The 22468-nt window shown below is 42.8% G+C and overlaps 1 protein-coding gene across 4 annotated transcripts in view; it reads left to right on the top strand.

Moving 5' to 3' along the window:
* NPAS2 (neuronal PAS domain protein 2) overlaps positions 1-22468 on the top strand; it is a 105915-nt gene that overhangs the window by 38272 nt on the left and 45175 nt on the right. For 3 of the 4 annotated variants that reach the window (XM_063392591.1, XM_063392592.1, XM_063392593.1), the window contains exons 2-3: positions 14629-14682; positions 19417-19565. In XM_063392591.1, coding sequence (XP_063248661.1) covers positions 14629-14682; positions 19417-19565 — 203 coding nt within the window. Of the gene's footprint in view, positions 1-14628; positions 14683-16813; positions 16937-19416; positions 19566-22468 lie in introns of those variants that run through there. The other variant, XM_063392594.1, reaches the window with a different exon arrangement.

Genomic DNA, 22468 nt, shown 5'->3' on the forward strand with positions numbered 1-22468 from the left:
CCTCTTATGCTTGTTTGAAAAAGCCCTACTTCTCTTGGGGGATTTGAGTGACTCCCTGCAGCAGATTTTAGGACTGGAACATGTTCAATCATGGTCAGAGAGGATAATGTGTACTTAATTCTCTGCTCGTTAGGTGGTTTACATTGGCACAGGCTGAAAGATTCGGAGTTCTGAAGTTTACACTTCCACAGAGTCTTGGTGTTCAGATTTAACATTATGTACTTTCTTCACATGAAGTAGAAAACAATAGGAGCCAGCAGAAAAGTTTTCTCAGGATCTTGCCTTTTGAAGTATCTGAAGAAGGGAGGCTGAGGAGGGAAAAAACACCTGTGGAGAACCTAAGATTTTTCTGTTTAAAAGCAAAAGATCCCCAGACCCGCATACCCCCAAAATAGTGTGGCAGTAGGATAAAGTATAAATTTTTCGAAATGCCATCAAATTTTATACTGTCTTTGGCACAGTTTGTATAAATTGGCATCTTTTCACAGACACTAAAGTTGCTGCAGTTTCAATAACCACCCTTGAGACTGCTTTAAACCTACCCAACGAGGAGGAGCAATAGCATTTTTGCAAATAAACTTCCCAATCCATCCAGTGACAACAGCATTTTTCCTAGGGTCCCCAAAACTGCCTTTGGGATCTCTCTTTTTGTGTGGATTTTAGAAACAGGACATGGGACTTACCCTTTTTTACTCATCTCAACTCACAGCCCTGTGCTTTACCTCTCCCAGCTGCTCATGAGACTGTGAGCCAGAGGACCCAACCTGACCCCAGTCTCAGCTCCCTGCCAACTGCTTCTCTTTCTTTCCTCTCTCTCCCTCTCCCTGTCCCCCCCCAAACTGAGCTGCTCTACACAAGCTTTTTTTGGTGACACTGGGTAAATATGTAAACCAGCAGACCTACAGTGAGCTGCACTGATGCTGAACTACATCTCTACAGACAGATGAGATAATGTTTCAAGAGCTGCAGTTATAGTACTTGCTACAGAATAGATGGGATGTAAAGTACCTTATTTTCTGCAGGATATTTAATCCAATTTTTTCAGGCTATCTGCAAAATTCATGGTGCACGGAGGGTTAAAGTCCCGTTTCCTCTTATGTGATGCTCCAGTAATGGCTATGGCACTCTACAGAAGTAAAATGTGATACAGGATGAGATGAGATCTAGAATTATGTCAGGTTTTACCCTTCCTAGTTTTTTCCCTGGTAATTATGAAAGATAGGAAATAGTGTGCAACAACTGATACCCTTCGGGACATGGACACACAGTGTGCCTATATGAATATTTGACACAGATGGCAAATAAAATAGCAAGTCAATTGAGATTCTGAGAGAAAATCTTCTTGCAAGTGAAAAGGAAAAATGCACATTATGAGTGGAAAGCAGCACCCATCAGAGCCAAAAGATGCTTTCCTCCCAGTATCATTTGGCACAGAACAGAGATTATTTTGCAGTTCTAAGTCATACAGTACATAAGTGTGAGGTGAATCACCACATCAGTATTTCACTGTGGTTTTCCAACTGTCTCTATTCCTTTTCAAAGTTAATATCTGGCAGAGGCATAATTTGATCTTTCGCTGTGGGGCTTTTAATGACTCCTCTGTTTCTGAACTGCTGCAGTTGAGTGAATAAGCTCAAATCTAAGTGCACTTTACACTCTATGGACTGTATCCTTCATTTAGCCTGTGTTCAAGAGGACATTAGCCTGAGACATCTTAAAATCTCTGCTTCATTTTGGTCAATAGAGAGAGTTTAATGTACAATATGAAGTAGGAACATGTTGGTGTATGAATAAAAAATATAAACAGAAGCAGTTATAGTTTTCTCTTTGTTCCCTCATTTCATCAGTTTAAAGCAGTTTTTATGCTAATCAGTGCTGGATCACTGGTATGCACTATGGATAAAATAAAGAGTTTTTCAAGTTATTTCCTTGTGTAGGATCCTTAAGAGGATAACTGAATTCTGGAGCCAGATCAGTTTTAATTGTTTCTAAGTAATCAGATTCCAAACCGACTGTATATTGATATTAATTATTTCAGGCTCTGCACTTATACTGAACACACAGCTTAAGCTGTAAACTTGTGTTCTTCAGAATCCCCATTTTCAAGTCACAGCTATCCAAAGGGATGTTTGGGATGGGGTTTATTCCCAGAGGACCAAGAGAGAGCAAGTCTAGCTGCCTTGCAAGCTCACCATGCAGCACCGCCACACACATCATGTAACACAGCAGTGTTGCACCACAAAAATAGAACATCTATCAATTACGGTTGAAGAGGCAAAAGCCTCCCTCTAAAATTCAAGACAAAAATCCCCTGAGAATGTGGAAGCCAATAGCAGAAAAAGGGACACAAGGTGCAGAGGAACTGACAAAATAGAGAATTTCCCAAGTGGGAAGGCAATATCGGCCCTTACAGCTGGCCTTCCACTGGAGAACGATTACGCAGAGATTTTTCCTGTTTCTGTACTGGCTTTGGGGGTGTTTCTCCACATCTTATTTTTTATCATGCTGACCCATAAGAGTTACTACTAACTAAAAATAAAAAACAGGAAATGCTGTATGCTTGGTACTGCAAAGGTTTGAATTTTCATCTCATAACATTTTGTTTTTCAAATCACTGTATTCCCAGTAGAACAGCAAAAATCATTTGCTTTAATGCAATTGCTAATAATGATGATATCAACACAAACCTCTGTTCGTATGTTGAGCTCATTGAATAAAGAAGCTTATCATTTATCTGTGTAGAAGCTTTTAATTAGTTTTCTGAATTTACTCCAGAGATTAATGGGCAGATGATATTCAATATATGCTTTATTGTTTTAGTTTCTTTATTGAGATATCTGAACTTGTATGCTCTTCCTTCTTTGATCTTTTACTTTTTTTCTCTCTGTTAGATAACTGTAAAATATTTGTCTGCAAACAGACTCATAAAAAAATTTCCACTAGGCCATTGCATCTGGGTGGTGGTAGGTGGGTCATAACAGGACACAGCAGCAAATTCCACTCTATCAGGGATTGTAAACTTCACTCAGAAAATACTGTGTCACTGAAAAGTGTCACTTGCTGGCACTTTCCAGGATTTCCAGTAAGTTGGGGAGGTACCTTTTCCTGCTCACACACAGCAGTAATAGTTTGTGTATTCAGGCATGTCTTTCTGAGATTCCTTTTGACCTTTTCCCCCAGCTGCCCCCTTTTCCCCTGGTATCAGTTGCTGTTGGCCACTGCAGCACAGCTGCTGCCACCCCTCGGTGTCCTGCTTACCCATGGGACTGTTCCAGTGTGGCAAAGCCGTCCTGTGCAGCTTCCTGCTGTCTCTGTTTCATGCACTGGGTCACATCTTCTGCCTGCTTGGGAGGTGCACATGCTCTTGTTGAAGTCCACATGAGGACCCAGAGCAGATGAAGCTCAGCCCTTGGGCTGTTTAGGGAAAGAACTTTGAAGTCTGTCCTTTCAATGGAGCAGTGGTGTCACTGACTCCTGATGGCAGCCAATATCCACAGCCTGCTGCCATCCTGGCTCAGGGACTGTGTTCTCTTGTTGCCAAGAAGGGAAATGGAGCCCAAGCTACTCAATCCATCTTTGCTTTTCTTAATTTCTTGTGTATTGGGAGAAGGTGCACCTTTGAAATGCAGATAAAAGGGAATGGAAACCCTCAGTAAAGAGTGTGTCATTTTTATTAAAAATAGTGTACTGTGTAAATATAAAGTTCAACATTATGGTTTTGTTGGCCCAGTAGGAGAGGGATTAAAAATGCTTGTTAATGGGATTTAAAAGCAGGATTTCAGTTATATTAGCTACAAAAATATAATTATCATAATTAAGATTGCAAAGCACTAACGAAGCTCTTTAATAATTATCTTTTTTCCTTAGAGATTCATTTTGTACAACCTGATTTGAATTTTACATCACGCTGGAGAAACTTATCTTTGCAGAAGTGAGAACCAGTGGTAGCATGAAGGGTCTGAGCAAAGCGATGCTTTGCACATAGCTGGAGTGTGGCTCAGTCTGAGACAGGAGGGACTCAAGGGCATAATTGTTCAAAATGGCACAGAATACAGCCTTGGACTGATGCTGTAGCTGACCCCTTGGCAGGTTTATGGACTTTGACAGAAAACTTTCAGCAACTAGAGAGCATTCCTCCCCAAAGTGTCATGCAGTCCAGCAGGTTGTGTGTCTCCATCCTTGCTGTCTTTATGCTTAGGGATGCCCAGGCAAACCTGAAGCCTCCTGCCTTGCTCTGGTCAGAAATGACCTTAAAACTCCACGGGTTATGTTACCTGCAAGGGAGACAGCAAACAGTACATAGCAATAATCTGTATGGTCACAGGCTTGCAGGGTCCCTTCTGAAAAGAAAGAGACAGCAAGTTCTCAAAATTAAATGACAACAAATTGTCCATTTAAAAATATCTCCCCCAAACAGCTTTTCATGATTCATCTCCCCAGATGATTAAATATTTAGCTCTGCTGACAGGGATGTGATAGTTACTATAGAGCAGAAAATTTAGTGCAGCATGTGAGTTATAAGCAGATGTGTTATCAAGCTGTTAACACAAAAGTGATGGGATTATTGGTGTTGATATCTGTATTTATTTCTGTGATATTGTATAGGGGTTTTTTTCCTGTCACCAGCAGAGGTAGGCCACAGCTTTGCCTCTTGCATGGAACAGAGAAGTTGTCTTGCAGAATCTCTGCAGGCACAGTCACATTGTCCCCTAATGCCTCCCCCCTCCAGCTCCATCAGTGGCAGAGCAGCTGAGCACCCATGGGTGTCACCATGCTGTGATGCCCACGAGGATGGGGAGGGCTGAGGAGAGCAGTTACTGCCTGTCTCGAGTCTCAATCTTCTCCTTGGAGCTTGGCCCTCCAATTCTTGCTGGTTTGAAGAAGGAAAAAAATCCCACATGGGCAGGGAGAGGGCAAGGATGCTGAGAGAGGACAGCCCTTCACACTAGGTTCTGTTTAATGAAGAAGCAGATGCCACATCAGGATAGGTGCCTAAAACTCAAGGGAAATTTGGCTTCATGTTTAGTTTCTGCTTTCCTGATGAAATCTCCACAGAAACATATAGTCTGTTGTTTCGGCATCTTATGTATGGAGAGAATGATCGCAGCTAGTGTAAATTGTGACAATTAATTGAATAACACTGTCAAAAATTCAGGATTTCTTTCTAGAACAAAGTTTTATGTTAGCGAAATTACTTCTAGACCCAGAACCTTTTAAAAGAAGAGTAATTTGATTATTTGAGAGCCATCCATAATCACTTAACAAACAAAGAAGTGGGGGGAGTGAGACCAAACCATGCCAGCTCCTGAACATCTTGCTTTACATTCCAGTGCCACCATAGCCTGTTTAATCGTATGGAAGGAGTTAAAATGATCTTGTCAAGACTGTTGCTGCCAGAAAACGAGAGAATGACTGATAACAGTCCCATTGAAAGACTAATTTTCTGCTTGCATTGTTGTTTTCCAGGTAGTTCATGTCAAACAAAATAAAAATCCTTGCGTTTTTGACAAATAAATCTTTATAGTATTATACTTGCATATTTTGCCTGTATCAGCTGAGTATTTGACCATCAGAAGATCATAGGTCAAATGTTACATTATTCTACTTATTTAAATATTTGCAGAAGAACATAAACAGATTCTTACAACTAAGAATACTTTATAACTGAGACCCTTTTCATGGGAAGGTTTCAGAGCTAATAATTGCAAAATAATCTTTGGAACTCTGTCTCCACAGAGAGCTCTACCACCACCTCTGCATTTTGCAAAGATACACATACATGAGGGCCTTCTTATAGCAGTATAGAATTAAGCACATTTTAAAGTCTTTGAACATTTAGGACTTCTGATACTATGAGGATTAAAGTTTTATAAATACCTAAAACAGATTAGGAACATGAGAAGTAGAGAGAGAAGAAAAACAGGTTTTACAGTCAAGGGCCATTCTCCTGAGAGGCCTTTCTTTTCTTCTTCTTTTCTCTTTCTTTCTTTTTTTTTTTTTTTTAATTGCTAATTCTATCATAAAGTGATATTTTTTTAAATTAATATCTAAAAGTGACGTAAACACCTGACATACAGACATCCAGTGTCAAGATGTGTATCTGTTTATAAAGCAGGAGCGATGTCAATGTAGGGGAGACAGAGCACAAGCTGTTTCTAGTACAGAGAGCAAAAGCACAATAAAATGTATTTCAAGAATATATATAATATAGGAACTAATTCAAGAGGACTGATTTGCTTAGGATACATAGCTAGCTCAGGAGGTCCAGAATGACTGGACAATTCAGGTTGAAACTGAATTCAGATTGAAACCTCAGGAGTTTTCCGGTCCAACCTCCTGCTCAAAGCAGGGCCAGCTCTGAGGTCTGAGGGCTGCTCAGGGTTTTGTCCAGTCAGATCTTGAAATCCTTCAGGGATGGGGATGGTACAGCCCCTCCAGGCAGTCTGCTCCATTGTCTGGCTGTCCTTATGGAGAAAAGTTCCTTCTCTCTTCTTTAAACTTACACCTGTAATTTCTCATTCTTCCATCCTGCACCACCATGAGGAATCCAGCACTGGTTCTTCCTTTCCCCCTTGCAGGCAATGAAAGGACTCTTGTGTCCCCAAAGCCATCTTTTGTCGAGACTAAGCCAGTCTGGCTATCCCAGCCCCTTCCTGTAAGTCGAGGGCTCCAGGCTCCACCACTGGGGATGCTACTTACCTTCCTCCTGTTAATCTGTCTTTTCTGTCCTAGGAAGCCCCAGACCAGTCACCTTACCCTAAATGTGGTATAACAGGTGCTGAGTGAAGGGACAAACCCTTCCCTTGATCAGGCTCTGTTCCTGTCCATGCAGCCCAGGGTCCTGTTGGCCATCCTTGTCACCAAGGCACATCACTGGTTCATGTTCAGCATGCTGCCTTCCACAGATCCCAGGGTGTTTCCTGCAGAGCTGCTCTCTGATCAGTCCATCCCCAGCCTGTATCAGAGTTCAAGGCTCTTCATTCCCAGGTGCGGGACTTGGCAGTTGTCCCCACTGAATTTCATAAGGTTTCTTGTCTGTCCTTTCCTTCAGCCTCTATCTCCCCTATGAAAACAGCCCTGCCTTTGAGCATGAAGCCACCATAAATGACATCCACTGCTCTCTCCCCATCCACAGATGCTGTCATTCATCGTAACAGGCAGTCAGGTTATTTTTGTAAGTCCTCACTGGCTGTTTTTGATCACCTTCTTCTTCATGTGCCCAGCCCTTGCTCCAACAGGACTCACTCCATGATTTGCCCGGGACTAAAGCGAGGCTGACTGGCCTGCTGCTCCCTGGATAACCCTTTTGCCCTTTCTTGAAGGCCAGCATTTGCCTGTTTCCAAACATGAGGGACTGCCCCCTTCTCCACAACCTCTCAAAATGAGAGATCAGCCTAGCAAAGGACACCAGCAAGTCTCCCAGCACCCAATGAGGCAAGTAGTCAGTCCTTATCAACTTGTACAGTCAAATTCCCCCAGGCTTCCTCAAGTTCCCTCAGTTGATCCTCACCTGTTGCTGGTGCTTCTGCTCCTCCCTGCCCCTGCTTCCAAAACGAAGACTGGGAGACCTTGCAGGTGAAGACTGCCTCAAAGCAGGCATCAGCCTTACCTGTTTTGCTGTCACTAATTCACCCCCTCACACACCTCCAGTACTGCAGCAGTCCTGCACTTTCATTGTTCAGTCTTTTTCTTCTGATGTAGCAGCAGAAGCTCTTCTTGTTGCCCTTGTCATGCCCTGCAGGTGTCACTTGAGGTGAGCTTTGGCTTTCCTGCCATCTCTACATACCCCATGAAGTCAATACAGAAAGACAATACCTCTGCCGGGTGATTTACCTTCCCTTGCCACTTTCACTTATGTGTAAGCTTTGACGAATACTTGACTGTACACAAACTAGTAATAACTAAGCATTTAGCTGCCCCGTGCCTCAATTTCCTTGTTGAAATGCACCCACTAACTCCAGTGCCTCAGCCAGGCTTTGCCAAATCCCTGATCCTACAAATGTCAGGTGTCACCACGCAGAGATGTAGGGTCTGAGCCACCTCGTGCGCCCCATGACAAGCCCAGGTGCTTCATCTCCTGGCTCATACAGAGGGCGAGAGGGCTGCCAGCAGACCACTGCAGTCACATCCTGCTCCGTTCCTCACACGCAGCGATGTTACCGAACTGACCTACTTTCCCCATCCGCCCACGGAAGGCTAATCCTGTTTAGCATTGCTGCAAGGGGACAGGCACGCGGAGAAGTGCTCTGAGTTATACAGATGGCAGTCTTTGCTGATTAATGTTAGTTTAATTTGTTTGCCTTTCTGTTTCCAGCCGTGCGAGGGGAGAGCAGTGCAGCGGTTGAACATGGGGATTCACTAAACTCTGAATGGCTTTAGTCATTCAGCAGTAGTACTAGCAGTGAGGAAGATAACGAGCATGTATGTACTGATCTTCATCAGAGATCCAAAACACTGCACAAAACTTTACAGGTTGCTCACAAGCCGGAGATAAAAGATGCCTCTCACGATGGCCACGCTCCAGCACGGCGTTGCTGACATCAGCTGTCTCACTCCTGGCTTAAACCAATGTGAATCACACCGCATCTCAGAGGGACTGCAGGCTGCACACCCCAAAATTCAGCTGGCATCAGGGTGGAGGGGGCAGGCTGTCTAACATGGCAATAGGCCAAGGTTTCTGACATGGGGAAAATCATACCCCTTTCCACTAAATGGAGATACTGTAAAGAATAAAACCAGAATATGCTCTGAGCCTTTATTTCTGTTCATCGTAATCTCTTAATATTCAGCTCTGTTACCTATGAGCATCTTCCTATCATCCCCAGTTCAGAAGAGATGAGCATTAATTTCTGTCAAATTTCATTATTTTTATTGTCCACATATGAATTGTTTTTAATGTCTGAATGTCTGTTTGCTTTAAGCCTGTTACCATCTAAAGATTCGTTGTACACATACGTATGAAACATGAAACAGCCCTTAAGGTTCATGAAGTCCAGTATTTTCTCAAAAAGTTTCCTTCCTTTTTTTTTTTTTTTTTAAGCCTCTAAACATCATCTCTAGTGTAAACCAAATGTAGTAACCTACTGAATGCAGGAAGACCTTGCTATACACTGTCAGGCAAAAACTCTAAAGCTGGATACCTTATCATGCTTCGGGATTTTTCCTTTCCTCCTAAAAACAGTAATTCCCATAATAATCTCAGCATGACATGGCCCATGGTGACTCCAGACTGCCATTCTCCCACTAAAAAGCCACATATCTTTCTCATATAACCATATATATCATCAGGAAAGTGGATTTTTACTATCTTAAGTTTTCTAAAGCCTAGTCTGTTCACATTTTGATAAATCAGTTTTTATTGCCATAGTTGGGAATGTGTCATATTTAATTATGGACTCCAGCATGTTCTTCTAACAGTTCATAGCATTATATCTAAAAAAAGAATGGAGTGGTACAATTCAGTTTGATGTGTCTATGAATCTGTTGATTTGTTCTGATTTGTGTTTCTACAAATCCTTCTGCTGTGTGTCCACACTTCTGCTGTGTGTACCCTTCCTGGTGGGCTATCAGAGCATTCCATCCATGTTACAGAAACTTGGAACAAGGCGCTTAAAATGGTCAGATGGTCACTTCTTCCTTGTCACTCTGTGACCTTTCCTGCTGCTTCCTGTTTGCTGATCTTTCTCTTTGCCTTCCAGCAGGGCTTGGAAGGGAAACACTTCACTTGTTAGTGTGATTCATTTCAGAGTTCTGCTTAGCTGAGGAGAAGCAGGTAGAGTTCCTAGCCACAGTGGTTTTCCCCAGGGTGGGCAACTCCCATGTAACCCATGCTGTGGAACACCCATGGGATGATGCCATTGACCAGCCACAATGCCCAGCAGACCTAGTTCATCATCCCTGGGCAGGGGATCTGGCAGTGATGCTTGCACAGCAACCACAGCAGCCACGCTGTCCCCTGTGCTAGTGGATGCCTTGAAACTGTGCCCTTGGATCATGCCTAGAGCCTCTACTCTCTTTTAGTGCTTTCTTCCTATGTATTGGATCCTACTCGCTAAGCGCAGGATGCCGTGCGTGGCTGGGTCTGGTTCAGGAGCTTTGAATCCTGAACCCCACCAGGCACACCCGTGCCTTTTCCTCCCCTTCAAAGAGGAGATTGGAGAGCAGCTCCCTGTAGAGGCAGAGCAGGAACAGTGCTGAGCAGAGATGGGCCCTGGGGGCTGATTGATGCCTGGAAGGCATGGGAGCATGTCTGCCCTGCACCAGGTTGCTGTGCTCCTTCCTCCTTCACAAAGATAGCAGTTGTTGGGAAGGGTCAGCCCAGAGGTCAGAGGGATAGTTCAGGGTGTTTCATCCCAGCATCCTGGTTTTCCATACAACCCTTGCCCATCCCCTGTTTTCCAGAGGATCGTTCTCCAAGTGCATTATCATCATCTTTAATTAGAATTGGTTGCATTGTGCCAGCATCCCAAGTGGTCTGAGGGTGAGGGGTGAGGTGTAAGGCTCAGGTATGTCTGCAGTGGGTGGGAGCACTCCTCTCCCCAGGGCTGACCATACCTGTTCAGGACAAGTGGTGGAATACCCAGGCAGACCTGTGGGGTGATGGAGGCAAACACCCCAGCTTGCCAGAGAGAGAAGAGGAGGAAAAGCCCAGTCTTTCCTTGAGCTGCCAAACATAAGGGTCAGGGAAGCACAAAGTGTGATTTCTAACCAAGGTCCCTCAGGCACATCTCAGGACCTCTGAAAGAAATTTACATCTCTGATTTAAGTCAGCTGAGTTAAATGAATATGATTAAAAATCCTTCATAAATATCGGGCTGATTTGTAAGAACTACTAGCTGGCCTTGTGGCGACTTAGTGGGAAATCAACAACTGATTACCTACATTTGAGTGTCTGCAGCATATCCCTATGAGCAGTAGGGCAGGAAGGAGTGAAACCAACCTCACCAGCCCAGAAAAGTAGTTGCTTATCTCAAGAAAAAACATGTTTCTAGCACAGGATAAGGTGATCAGTGCCAGATGATTTTTTTAGAGTGCAAGCTGTGTCCACTGGGAATAGACTGTATCAAACTAAACATGTGCAACCTTTCTTTTGGAGAGTCCCTGGAGTGAGCTGGCACTCTGCCTTAATTACTTCTTTCCCAAGCAACTATTCATTGTATGAATGAATGTGGGGGAGATGTTTGTGTGATTATTCTCCGTCTGGTAACTAAGCCGGGGTCACATGGTTAACAGTTTTAGCCAGTCATTTGTTTCCAAAATGCCACTCTTCCCTGCTTGTGGATGTGCATCTTTCTGTGTGTTTGTCTGAATACCTCCCTAATGGGAGTACGTGAGCTTTCTCCTCCTTGTTCCAAGTAGTTCCCATCTTTTTAAGTGATAGTCTTCACTCCTTGATGATAATGATGATACTAATGAAGCTCCAAATGTAACTGTCACTGTTAAATACTCTGCCAGCAGGAGTTATATCATGTGATACTCTTACCTATAGGTTTCCAAATTCCCTTTGTTATCATGAAAGGATTCTTCACATTTTGAGAACTACTTGTGCCACTTGCTTTTTTATGTCACTTCTTTGCAGGGGAATTGTGGCACAGAGCTTTGGTATTTACTGCCTGTCTCCATCATTGCAATGAGTCAGAATTTTTTCCTAAACCAAGAGACAGTAGGTTTCCAGTTTGCAGTTTGGGACCTTCACAGCTGGGGGACTGGGAGGATAACATAAAGCAAGTGTGTTGCACAAAACACATACCTAAGCTCCATGCCGTGGATTTCTCTGTCAAGGTGTAAGAAGAGGGCTCTGGTGGGGCTCTGGAGAGGGATGGCAATACCAGCTCGCAGCAGTTGTAGACTCTGATGTATCTATTTTATTGAGAACAGTTTTAATTTCGTATGGTTCGTATGTATTAGCAAACCCTGTTAGCAATTCTTGTGATGCTCTAGAGATTTTGCCATTTGAGCAAACAGAAGCAAAATGACAATTAGATATTGTCTCATGCTAGCAACAGCACAGCAGGTCCAGAATTTCATGTCAGTCATTGAGAAACCTTGTTAACTGGAAGCTGGCCATGAATTGCTTTACAGATCTAGCCAAATCCTTGGCAGAACAGACCAGTTAGATCTGTTGCTCTCTCTCAAGAGCAGAGGCTTCCTGGCAGTGTAATTTCTTGATGGTTTATGGGGTTCAGCTGTAGGAAGCCCCTTTCCATGAGGTGCATTTTGCTTCTCCAAAAGAGCCAGGGCTGAGCAGCACCGATGCTGACTGTCTCACCCACCTCCATCCTTCCTCACAGCCACTCAGCACACTTGTCCACATATTCCTGCTTTCTATTGGGAATCTGTTATAACCAGAGGAAGACCTTTAGGGATTCAGGGACAGCGACTTCTGCTGCTGATACTGCCCCATTTTGATTGTCATACCCTAGATTCAACAAGTGTGCATGCAACAGAACATTTTGTGCTGTGCTGTGCTGTGCTGTGCTGTGCTGTGCTGTGCTGTGCTGTGCTGTGCTGTGCTGTGGGGAGGGGTGAGACACTGGAACAGGTTGCCCAGGGAAGTTGTGGATGTCCCTGCCCTGGTAGTGTTCAAGGCCAGGCCTTGAGCAACCTGGTCTAGCAAAAGGTGTCCTCCCACCACTGGGACTAGATGATCTTTATGGTCCCTTCCTACCCCCTAACATCCTATGGTTCTACAATTTTGAGCAATGGTTTAGCAAAGAAACACTGCAAAATCCTAAATGCTAGTCCTGCCATTTTAATGATGCCTTCTGTATTTAAGTTGCAATAAGTGAGCAAATAACAACAAAACACACTGAATATTGTCACTACATTTTAGCCTGAATTATTTGAAAACACAGTGATTGGGACAACAGTTTCATTATGGGACTAAGCAAATAAGCACCTAAAATATATGTAAAACACTGATTAATAAAATTTTGCTGGGCTCACACATTTTCCTAGTCCAAAATATGAATTACGATATGGCTGACTCACAAGTCAAAAGTCGTGACTGACTGTGACTGTTTCGCAAGTCAAAAGAAATATCTGAAAAAAAATCTAAAAACATGGTATTATTACTTGTTATTTTGTTCTGTATAATGGAATTCAGCAGTTTAAATTTACCCGTTTTGACTAAAAAAATGAATTCCTTGGCCCTCATATTTCCTACTGATCCTTCATCAAAGAGCAGAATGTCAGTATGTAGTAGCTTTACCTTCCAATCAGTGACCAGTGGCTCTAATTTCCTCATAGCTCATTTGATAAAAAGTTATGAGGTAGTTTTGTGTTCTTAGCTAACTGTTGAGTAATGACCAGGTAGAATATTGCTGTAAGAGAACTAATAACAGAACCACTGTTTTTACAATCTTTACATTTTCACTTTGGTTTTTCTCATAAAATGTTCTTTAAACAGGCAAATTTAAGTGTGACTCATATGTAGAAAATAACATGGACTTAAATAAAGCATAGCAATTAACTTCCTTCCTCCTCCCTTCCAATTTTATTCATGTCTTACATGTTGAGGACTCATTATATGAGAGACATTGATTGCTGAAAAGAGTGTTATCGTTGCCCATCATTACACCACTGTGTTGAAAATGAGGCTTTGACAATAACCAATGGCATTGTGCTGCTTTTTCAGAAAACATTGGTGTGGGGTGCAGCAGCACGTGGAGTTTGTACCCAAAAGGGGTGCCAGATTCCACAAGAGGTGCAGTAGCACAGGGCTTCCTTCTTGGGCCGAAGTGGTTACAGATCAAGAGTTGCTTTCTCAGAAGGTCACAGAGCAAAGGAGGGTGGGCAGTGAGCTAGTGACAAGTCTTTCTGAGGCACTCAGCCTTCAGCTGGGCTGCTTTTTTATTTTTCCCTTCGCTTTGCCTACACAAATTTATTTAATTTACCCAATTTACCATTTTCTCCTTACAGCTCACACTGTTGCAGCAATTGAATTACAAAGCTGAGGTCTCAACATTTTGGTGCAGATTAGCAAAAAAAGAGTGATGGGGATGGGCCAGTCCCCATGCTTTGTGCCAGCATGGCTGGGCTGCAAGAGGGATTTTTCAGTATGGCTTAGGCAGTGGGATTTGTAAGGGTACTTCAAATTTGAGATATAATTCATTAGAGTTACTGCCATCTCTTTTGGCTTTGGGTCAAGATCCACAGAGGAGGACGAAAAGCTTCCCAGTAGGAAGAGCAGCCTGAGAAGTCAAAGGCATCAGTGATTCTGGCTCTTGCACTGAGGATGGTTTTGGTGGGATCATGGGGGCAATGAAAATGCTTTTCAGCTTGAGCAGACTCCAGGCTCATCCAGCCTACAAGTTTGCAGAGTAACCTCCACACAAAAAGATTCCCAAGAAGTGGCTGTTTTTGTACTGTGCTGATGCAGCACATGGTGCCTGGGAGCCTTGATCCCTGGTGAGAGACCCTAAGGCTAGCATAATGCTCAGGAATAACATTACCCACAATGGATATTTCCTAAAATCGAGGACTGTGTCATAGAGCACTGCTGACACATTTATCTGACCTGGATATCATTACTGTGTTATTAAATTGAAATAGAGTGACTGTGAGATTAACCTGCAAATAGAGCTAACAAAATGACAATTCATAATGATTCTTGCATTCCTTCAACAGAAAAAACTGCTTAGACAATCTAATGGATGAAGATGAGAAAGACAGGGCAAAGAGGTGAGTATCTTTTATAACTCTCTGTGATGAGCTTGATACTGTTTGTTGCTGCAGAAGCTGTTTTTCCATAATCAATTAATCAAAAAGCAAGAGAGTAAAATACAGTCAGACACAACTTAAAAAACTGCCATCTCACAGACTCCTACTCCTGGCTGCACTGTGAGAAGAAAATAATCTAGCAATGTTTCCTGTGGAAGATGTTAAAAAAGCCAAGGTATTGATTGTTTTCTTCACATTACTGCGGAACATCAGAACTGAAGCACCAACAACATACTTCTGCCACTATAATACATTATCTGAGCTTCCAGAGTGTACAAAAATGTTCTGTTTTTTTTTTCTTTAAATGCATTTTGCAAAAGAAAAAGAACTGAAAGAGTGGGGGATTTTCCCCTATTAGAATGGTCATTTATTCATCAGTGCCTGTCTCACAGCAACGAAAACACCCAGAAGTTACCTTCAGAGCAGAGAAAGACCATGAAAAGTCAGCCTTAAACTGGCACAAACCTATATTCCATACAGTCTGTACTCCACTGAGTCCTGGTTGGTGGGAATGCTTTGTGAACCCTTTGTTGGGAGAAAAAAGGTGTGTTTCAAGGCAGAAGACCTGTGGCAATGAAACTCTTAATAACTATCAGAGCTGACCGGCATCTGCAGAAAAGCAGTTTGGAAGCATTCAAGGTTATCAATGCCTCAGCCCGCAGTTTAATTACTTTAGAGAGAGCCAGAGGTTGCCCACATTTTTCCCCTTGGTTCCCTCTAATGAGAGTATTTCCAGTCCAGGCACAAGCAGTTGATCCAGTTTCATCTCTTTTGATTCCTTCTCTGCTTCTTTCCCTCCCTGCAGCTTTGTCTCACCAATATAGGTCAGCACAGGCTGCAGCCAGGCTCAGCTGTTCCCCTTTGCTTGCTTTTGGAGGGTGCAGGAAGGACCCCACCTTGCAGCACTGCCTCACCTGCTAAAGGCCTGATCATCTTCAAGATATTTGTGTGCTAATTGTTTAGTAAAAAAAAAATTAAATGCATATATGAAAAAGATATGATAACATGTATCCTTGCTATCAGCAATTGTCATCACCATCTGGTATGGTTTTCATGCCGTTCCTTCCCAGAAGGAATTTTTGTCATACCCTGGGGCAGGCCTCTATCAGGGTGCATACAAAAGTTATACCTTTAAAAATTAAAAAAGGAAACTGGTTCTTCAAATTGTAATTTGAAGTTCATTTTGCTTGCTTTCTAGAAATAAAGCTACAGTTGATATCAGGTTTGAAATCATGAGATGCTTCATGGAGATCAAAAGTTAATACATGATACTGAAATGGTTCAGACTCATTTAAAAGCTACAGGTTTTCTTCCAGAGAGAGTCAAACTTAGGAGAAGCTATTTGATGAATATTTTGCCACTGTGTCTTGTAAACTGACTACTCTCACCTGTCCTGTACCACAAGTGAAATGCTTTTTGTGTCTTCTTTTTGCTATAAGGACTGGGTCCCTCAGGGCTGAGAAACACCAGAGGGGATTAAAAAGCCCAGGAAACTATTCTCTCCTTTTATTTTCTCTGTTAAAAGTAGGTGAGACTGAAAATTTCTGGACCTCAGTTTGTGGGATAGACTCGAGCCAGAAGCAGAGTTTCTCAGGTTAGATGTGTGAGAGATACACATGCACACCTTGTATATCTGCTGCAATTTATTAGGCATCTACGGGTTGTATTACACAGACACGAAAAGATCCATCCTCTCCTGAGAAGAGGCATTTGCACTCCCACTCCTGTGCCAGGTGTTTAGTATTTGGCCCAGGTATACAACTCTTCCTTCAGGAAGAACACTGGTTAAATTGAGCCCTGTTCTCCATCACCTGACTTCCTAATGCACAACTCCAAGGACCTGAGGACCAAAGTGTGGATATGATGGCACCATACTTGGAAGCATTGAGGACCTATGTGAGGTTTTCTGACCTTCTGAGATCAGAAGCCATAGTTTCATTTTCAGTTCTTTGATGCTAGATGAGCTTTATTTTGATCATGGAGATTTATTAATTCTAAATGAAAGGTGTGCTTTGTGCACTTTTTTCTCTAGTTGCTCTTCTTTCATTTTGCTTTAATAGTATATAATTTTAAAATACTTTTTTTGCAATTCAGTTGAATTCCAAATTCCAACCAATACCAGCTTGAAGTGAACCATGAGAAAGTGCTTAATTATGAAGACTACTACCTGCCATTTCCACTGAAATAAAAAGTAAATTTAAGAATCTGAATGAAGGTATGTAGTACAGTTACTTGCATTGATGCATACATAACACACTCCACTGGACAGCCAGAAGAAATCTGAAATATAGTGTAAAGTCATATTTCATTGTAAATTAGCAAAATGTAGAATCTACAAGTCAGTCAGTATCTGTCTGTTTAAGACAACAAGCAGCATATATGTAAGCAAATAAAAATGGCTGTTAAATTGTTCATTTTGGTCATTCTGAATTCAGGCTGTTCTGTATTGCCTTTAGCTGATTTTATTCATACTGTGTCTCCTCCTTCCCCTTGAATATGCTGTAATCTTTGTGGAGTAGCAAGGAGGGAGGAGAACTGGGACAAGTAGTATGGAATTAAGACAGTGGTTGTTTGGACTTACTGTAATTGTATGCCCTAGCAGTGAAGTAAGCAAGGCTAGGAAATAATCTTCAAAGGGAAATGATGAAAACTATCTTGCTTCATGCATTTATAACTGTACTAAACAAAGTATTTTCAACTGTGCAGGGATAGTTTTTATCGTTTTTTCCAATCTTTTCTCATTTTTTCCTTTTCAAAACTTTACTGTGATCATCAATTCATATCTTGGTAGAGTTATTTCCACTAGAGGAGTTTTATGTTTCCTTTGTGAATAAAATGTCAAGTGTTAAAAATAGATACTTTATATTTCTGTCAAGGCTTTTTTCTTTTTTTTTAAAGCAACACATTCCCTATTAACAGTTGGTGGTTTATTTTATTTTCAGGGAAATCTGGACTCTTTAAGCTTAAAATGAACTGGGGATTGAATTATGAGGAAGTAAAATGTTGATATTCGTAACATTGCCCTGAACTGTAGAGAAACAGGATAAGGCTGGAGCTTTTCACATCTTGTTCTGACAGCCTTTTGCAATGTAATAAGAGCAAGCTGAAATCAGTCAGGCAGTATCCACCCAATCTCTTGTGTTCAAAGCTGTAAAATAATCAAGCATTGGCTTCTATCCAGTGTATCTCCAAGTGTGTTCAGGGCTGAGAGCAGGACAAACAAAAATTACCCCTCTGTCAGTAGTAACATCCAGAAGCCTCTTTAGTGATTTCTCTGCTGAAAATGTTTATTACCATCATGGTCCTCACAGGGGATGTAGATGCTGGGCTAAATTCTGTTCTGATTTTGTGTGCGCCCAGTGTGCGTCCAGAGCTGCTTTGAGGCACAGCGGAGTTAGCTGGACTGAGAAACTTAGAGTGAGAACTGGCCTCTTGGCTTTTCTTTCCCATCTACATGTAACCAGATTTTTAGATCTTTGCGTAATTGACAAGGCAAATCTCGTCTGCTTGAGGACCTTTCAGAAGAACAAAAAACCTACTGGGGTATACTTATTTCTATTTCCACATGGATACAGAAGTCCAGGTGATAGCCTCCAAGTCAAACAGTAGTCATATTCACGAGAACAAGTCAGAAAATGCATGTGTACAGATAGACATAGAGTTAAAAACCCCAAAGTGCGCATGCTGAAAAGATTATCAAAAGCCTTAATGACAGTATTATGATGGTGCCAAAACACCCCAAATGAAATCAGATCCTTTCTTCCTTTGAGCTCTTGAAACACAGCAGCAGAAGCAAGCTTTCTCTGAGGAATCTGCAAACTAAACAGACAAGACTGGTGAAGAAAGTGGTAGAGCCTTTGTTTTAAACCTAGAGGCCCGGGGCACTGACACTGATTTTCCCAGTGGCACACAGAGATTAAGGGCAAGCACTGCTGGCACTTCCAAGACCCCAAGTCTGGCAATGCATCCCAGCTTCAGACCCAATCCATGCTGATGCCCTCTCTCCTTGTGACCTCCTTGTCCTTGGAAAGGAGACTGAACAAAGTGGCATATGAACCAGATGGAAGCTGCAGCAACTTCTACTCAGGTCTCTGATCTTAATGACGGGAAGACAACATCCTGATTGTTCTCTGCCAGCCTGGAGGTAGGCAGAGCACCTGTGACCGAAGTGGGCAGGTCCTCCTAGATCAACCCAGCTCCATTGCAACAGCTGCAGGACTGGGGTCCCTCTCTTCTGTTAAGACTGCACAGATGGGTATGATCCAGTCTCCACTCTTCTTCTTTATGGACAGTTCTACTGTTGTCATAGTATTCCTGTTTCTTCTCACTCTGAGTGCCTCCCCAGAGACTGCATGAATTTTTAAGATCCTACATATGTCTGGGAGATGGACAGAGCTCCTTCAACTACAAGCTCAGTGCTGTCCTGATAAGCTCAGCCAGAGTGTTCAGAGGCACAGAGGAGTAAGCAGAGCCTCCATCTCCCCACTGGGCACTAAAGGTGGCTCAAAGACAAGAGCAGGAGGTGGAAACTGTTGCCTCCTATTGTTTCTGCAGCTTTACTGGAGTCCAGTGTCAATCTTCACACGCTGACATGTACAGCAAGCTAATTTTATGTATATACGTTGCAAAGAGGAGTTACATGATTATTTTCCTTCTTGGTCTGCTCACCCTGTGTTTCTTTTCCCCTGTCCACAGGGCTTCGCGTAACAAGTCCGAGAAGAAGAGGCGCGATCAGTTCAATGTTCTCATCAAAGAGCTCAGCTCCATGCTTCCAGGCAACACTCGCAAAATGGACAAAACTACTGTGCTGGAAAAAGTCATCGGCTTTCTGCAGAAACACAATGGTAAGATTTAGCGTAGCTCTTCATGCACTTGCCAGACAGTTACTATAATATCCTGTTTCCTTCAGTGATTATCGGAATGGCTCGAGGGACCTAAAAGTGCCGACAGAAGGTATTTGAGGTTTTTTTGTATCTCATCAAAAAAGATCATTTGCAGACACTGTGCTTCCCAAATCCATCTCCTTGTTTGCTCATCAGCTGAAGATGACTCTCAGCCTGCCGGAGAAGGGGGCAAATGGCAGCAGCTGAGGGAAAGAGGACAACAGTGCCCCGCAGCACTCATGAAGAAGACAGATGCTTTGAACAAGAGAGATTTGGGAGCAGAGGGAAGATTCCCTTACTGGAAATTTGTAATATTCTGAGCAGAAGAACAAAGCATTCACCCCAGTTTCTCTGTGGAAAAAATGCAGAGAAGCAGTGTGTTCAGCACCCCAGCTCCTCAGTGGACTGTGTAGGACTCAATTTTCCACACTGAGTAGAAAACCCAGACCAGAAAGCGCCTCCGTTTTTGAAGCTGGCATCAGCAAATTGCATCCACAGATAGCTGACATGCTTCACCCAGTTTGCACAAGCAGAAGCTACATCACATGTGCACAGCATCCAGTTGCAGTAGTCAAGTTCAGCATCAGAAAGCCAGGAGTTTGTGTTTTAAAATGGTTGCACTAGTGACAGTTAAGTTCTCTAGAGAAATGTACCTTCACAGAGGGCAGAGGACATCTCTGACCCTGCTGATCTACTCTCTTTGGTGTAGTTTCTGCTCAGAGGGAGGCATGTGCACTGTGGCCTTCCTGATGCTGTGACACCCACCAGTCATGGTCAACTGAAATGCTTTTCCCTTATAAATCAGGGCACTGGTTTAAAATGAGACCCTCCTGCTCTGCCCCTATGAGGAAGAGGTTTCATTGGGTGGCTGTGGGGAATGCTCCTGGTCCCAGAAAGTAGAAAGGGGTCTCACAAGATGATGCACTAAATCACCTGGCTTACCTTGGCTCATCCAGCCCCTCCCTCGTGCACTCTCTGGAGAACTCTGGGTGTAACAGGAAAGACCATTAAAACTCTTGTATCATAACTTGCAACAGAATGGAGTCACAAATGCCAGTCTTACTGAGGAAATAATTAAAATGGTTCTGTCATTAGAGTGCAGTTTCTCCTTAAATGAATTTTTACTGCAGACAAGATAGAATCATATATTTGTTTAGGTTGGAAAAGACATTCGAGACCAAGGGGTCCAACCATTAACAAGAGGGGATGACCAGAATATCTCAAGGTTTAATAGTTATATACACTTCTAAATATTACAGTAATAGCTTACATTTGTTTTAGCTGTCCAAGGCAAAGGAAGATGTGAATATGCTCAATAATAAAGCTAAGCAAAGAACAATCACCCAAGATTTGAAATAAGTGTGTAAGTGTATCTGAAGGTCCAAATAATTTACTCCAAAATGTGCTTTTCCTTGAAAAAACAACTAGGTGAAGGAAAGCTACCAGTCACAAATCTTTCCACAGCAAGTAGGTCAAAATGTGACTGGGGTTTGTGCACTTGCTAAAAAAAGCCAATGTTATCTATTTTTAAACCAGATTAGTAGTCACAGAATATAATACAAAGCATCAGCATTTAAAAGTGTTGATTATCCTCAGTGTGCTTTGGATCTGGTTTATTGAGTCATATTTCCCTTCTGTTTGATAGGCTAAACCGAGATTTTAGTCATAACAGAGGAGGAGGTAAATGTTCAGATTTTTTTCCTTCATAAACAACGTCCTCCATTGTAATCCACAGAATCTTCCAAATCTCAAGTAATTTTCCCAACAGTCACCATTTCATGTCCATTGGCTTTTCCAAGCCATAGATCTGCTGAAAGTATCCTATACTCTGAAACTACTTTAAAAAATCTGATGGACTCTTTTTCCTCTGTCTGGTTTTCGAACCTGTGTGTGAAGCCTTGGGGGCTGTGGAGAGCTGCCGTGCTGCCAGTGACAGCCCCAGCAGTGCAGAAAGCAGGAGGAAACGGCTGCATCTCCACTAATGCAGCCTGAACAGAGCCTTTGATTTCTTTCTTGGTGACAAAATGCTCAGGCACTTGTAGAAATTTACTGTCCTTAGTATCATTTATCCATTTGCATTTCTCTGGCCAGTTTGCCTATGTGCTCTGGATATGGAGCATTGAGTGCTACATGCTCTGGAAGTGTTAATCAACAGGATTAATTAGCAGGAGGTGCTGAAAAGAGAAGACAGTCTGTGCTCACCATCTTCTCACTACTAGAGATTATCTAGGGAGCATTCTCTGAGAAGCAGAGTGAGCAGCAAACTAAACCAGCTCAAGTTTTTCTAAATTAGAGCTGTCCCCCAGCATCCTGTCTGACTCAGAGCTAATATAAGTGACTGTTTTCCAAAGGCAAACAGTGCAACCAGCTATCCAGTATGGTCCCCAGTTTCAGAGCAAAGCTGTGAGTTGTTGTCCCAGTGTGTGTGCACCCTCCATGGAAAGCCCTCCAGGAGCAAGCCCTCTGCAGGCTGCTGTGGGGTCAGGATTGGACAACAGTGGGGCACATCTCCTCTCGGGGCCTTACGGGCTGACAGCACAGGAGAGCCTGCCCTCTAGACTGGATTTGGGATGAGATGCTAGTGCTCCATTCCTTCTCCTGGGCTGTCCTGCACCATGTGGCTGAAGGTAGGGAGAGAGTGGTGGCAGTAGAACCGGTGTAAAGCTGCTGCAAATGCTTGTGATTCACTCTCCTTTTGGAAAACAGAGCAATCGCTCTGCAGTTTGGGGTCACAGCTCTTTGGGGCTCCTCTGAAGGAGCTTTCTTGCTGTTCTGTTTGGCACAGAAGCTGTAGACTGAACCCTCTCTGGCATCCTGATTTTGAAGCTCTAAATTGTAAATAGCCATTTGACACGTGCTAATCC

The sequence above is a fragment of the Prinia subflava genome, chromosome 3 (assembly GCF_021018805.1).
Source record: "Prinia subflava isolate CZ2003 ecotype Zambia chromosome 3, Cam_Psub_1.2, whole genome shotgun sequence".
Taxonomy (NCBI): Eukaryota; Metazoa; Chordata; class Aves; order Passeriformes; family Cisticolidae; genus Prinia; species Prinia subflava.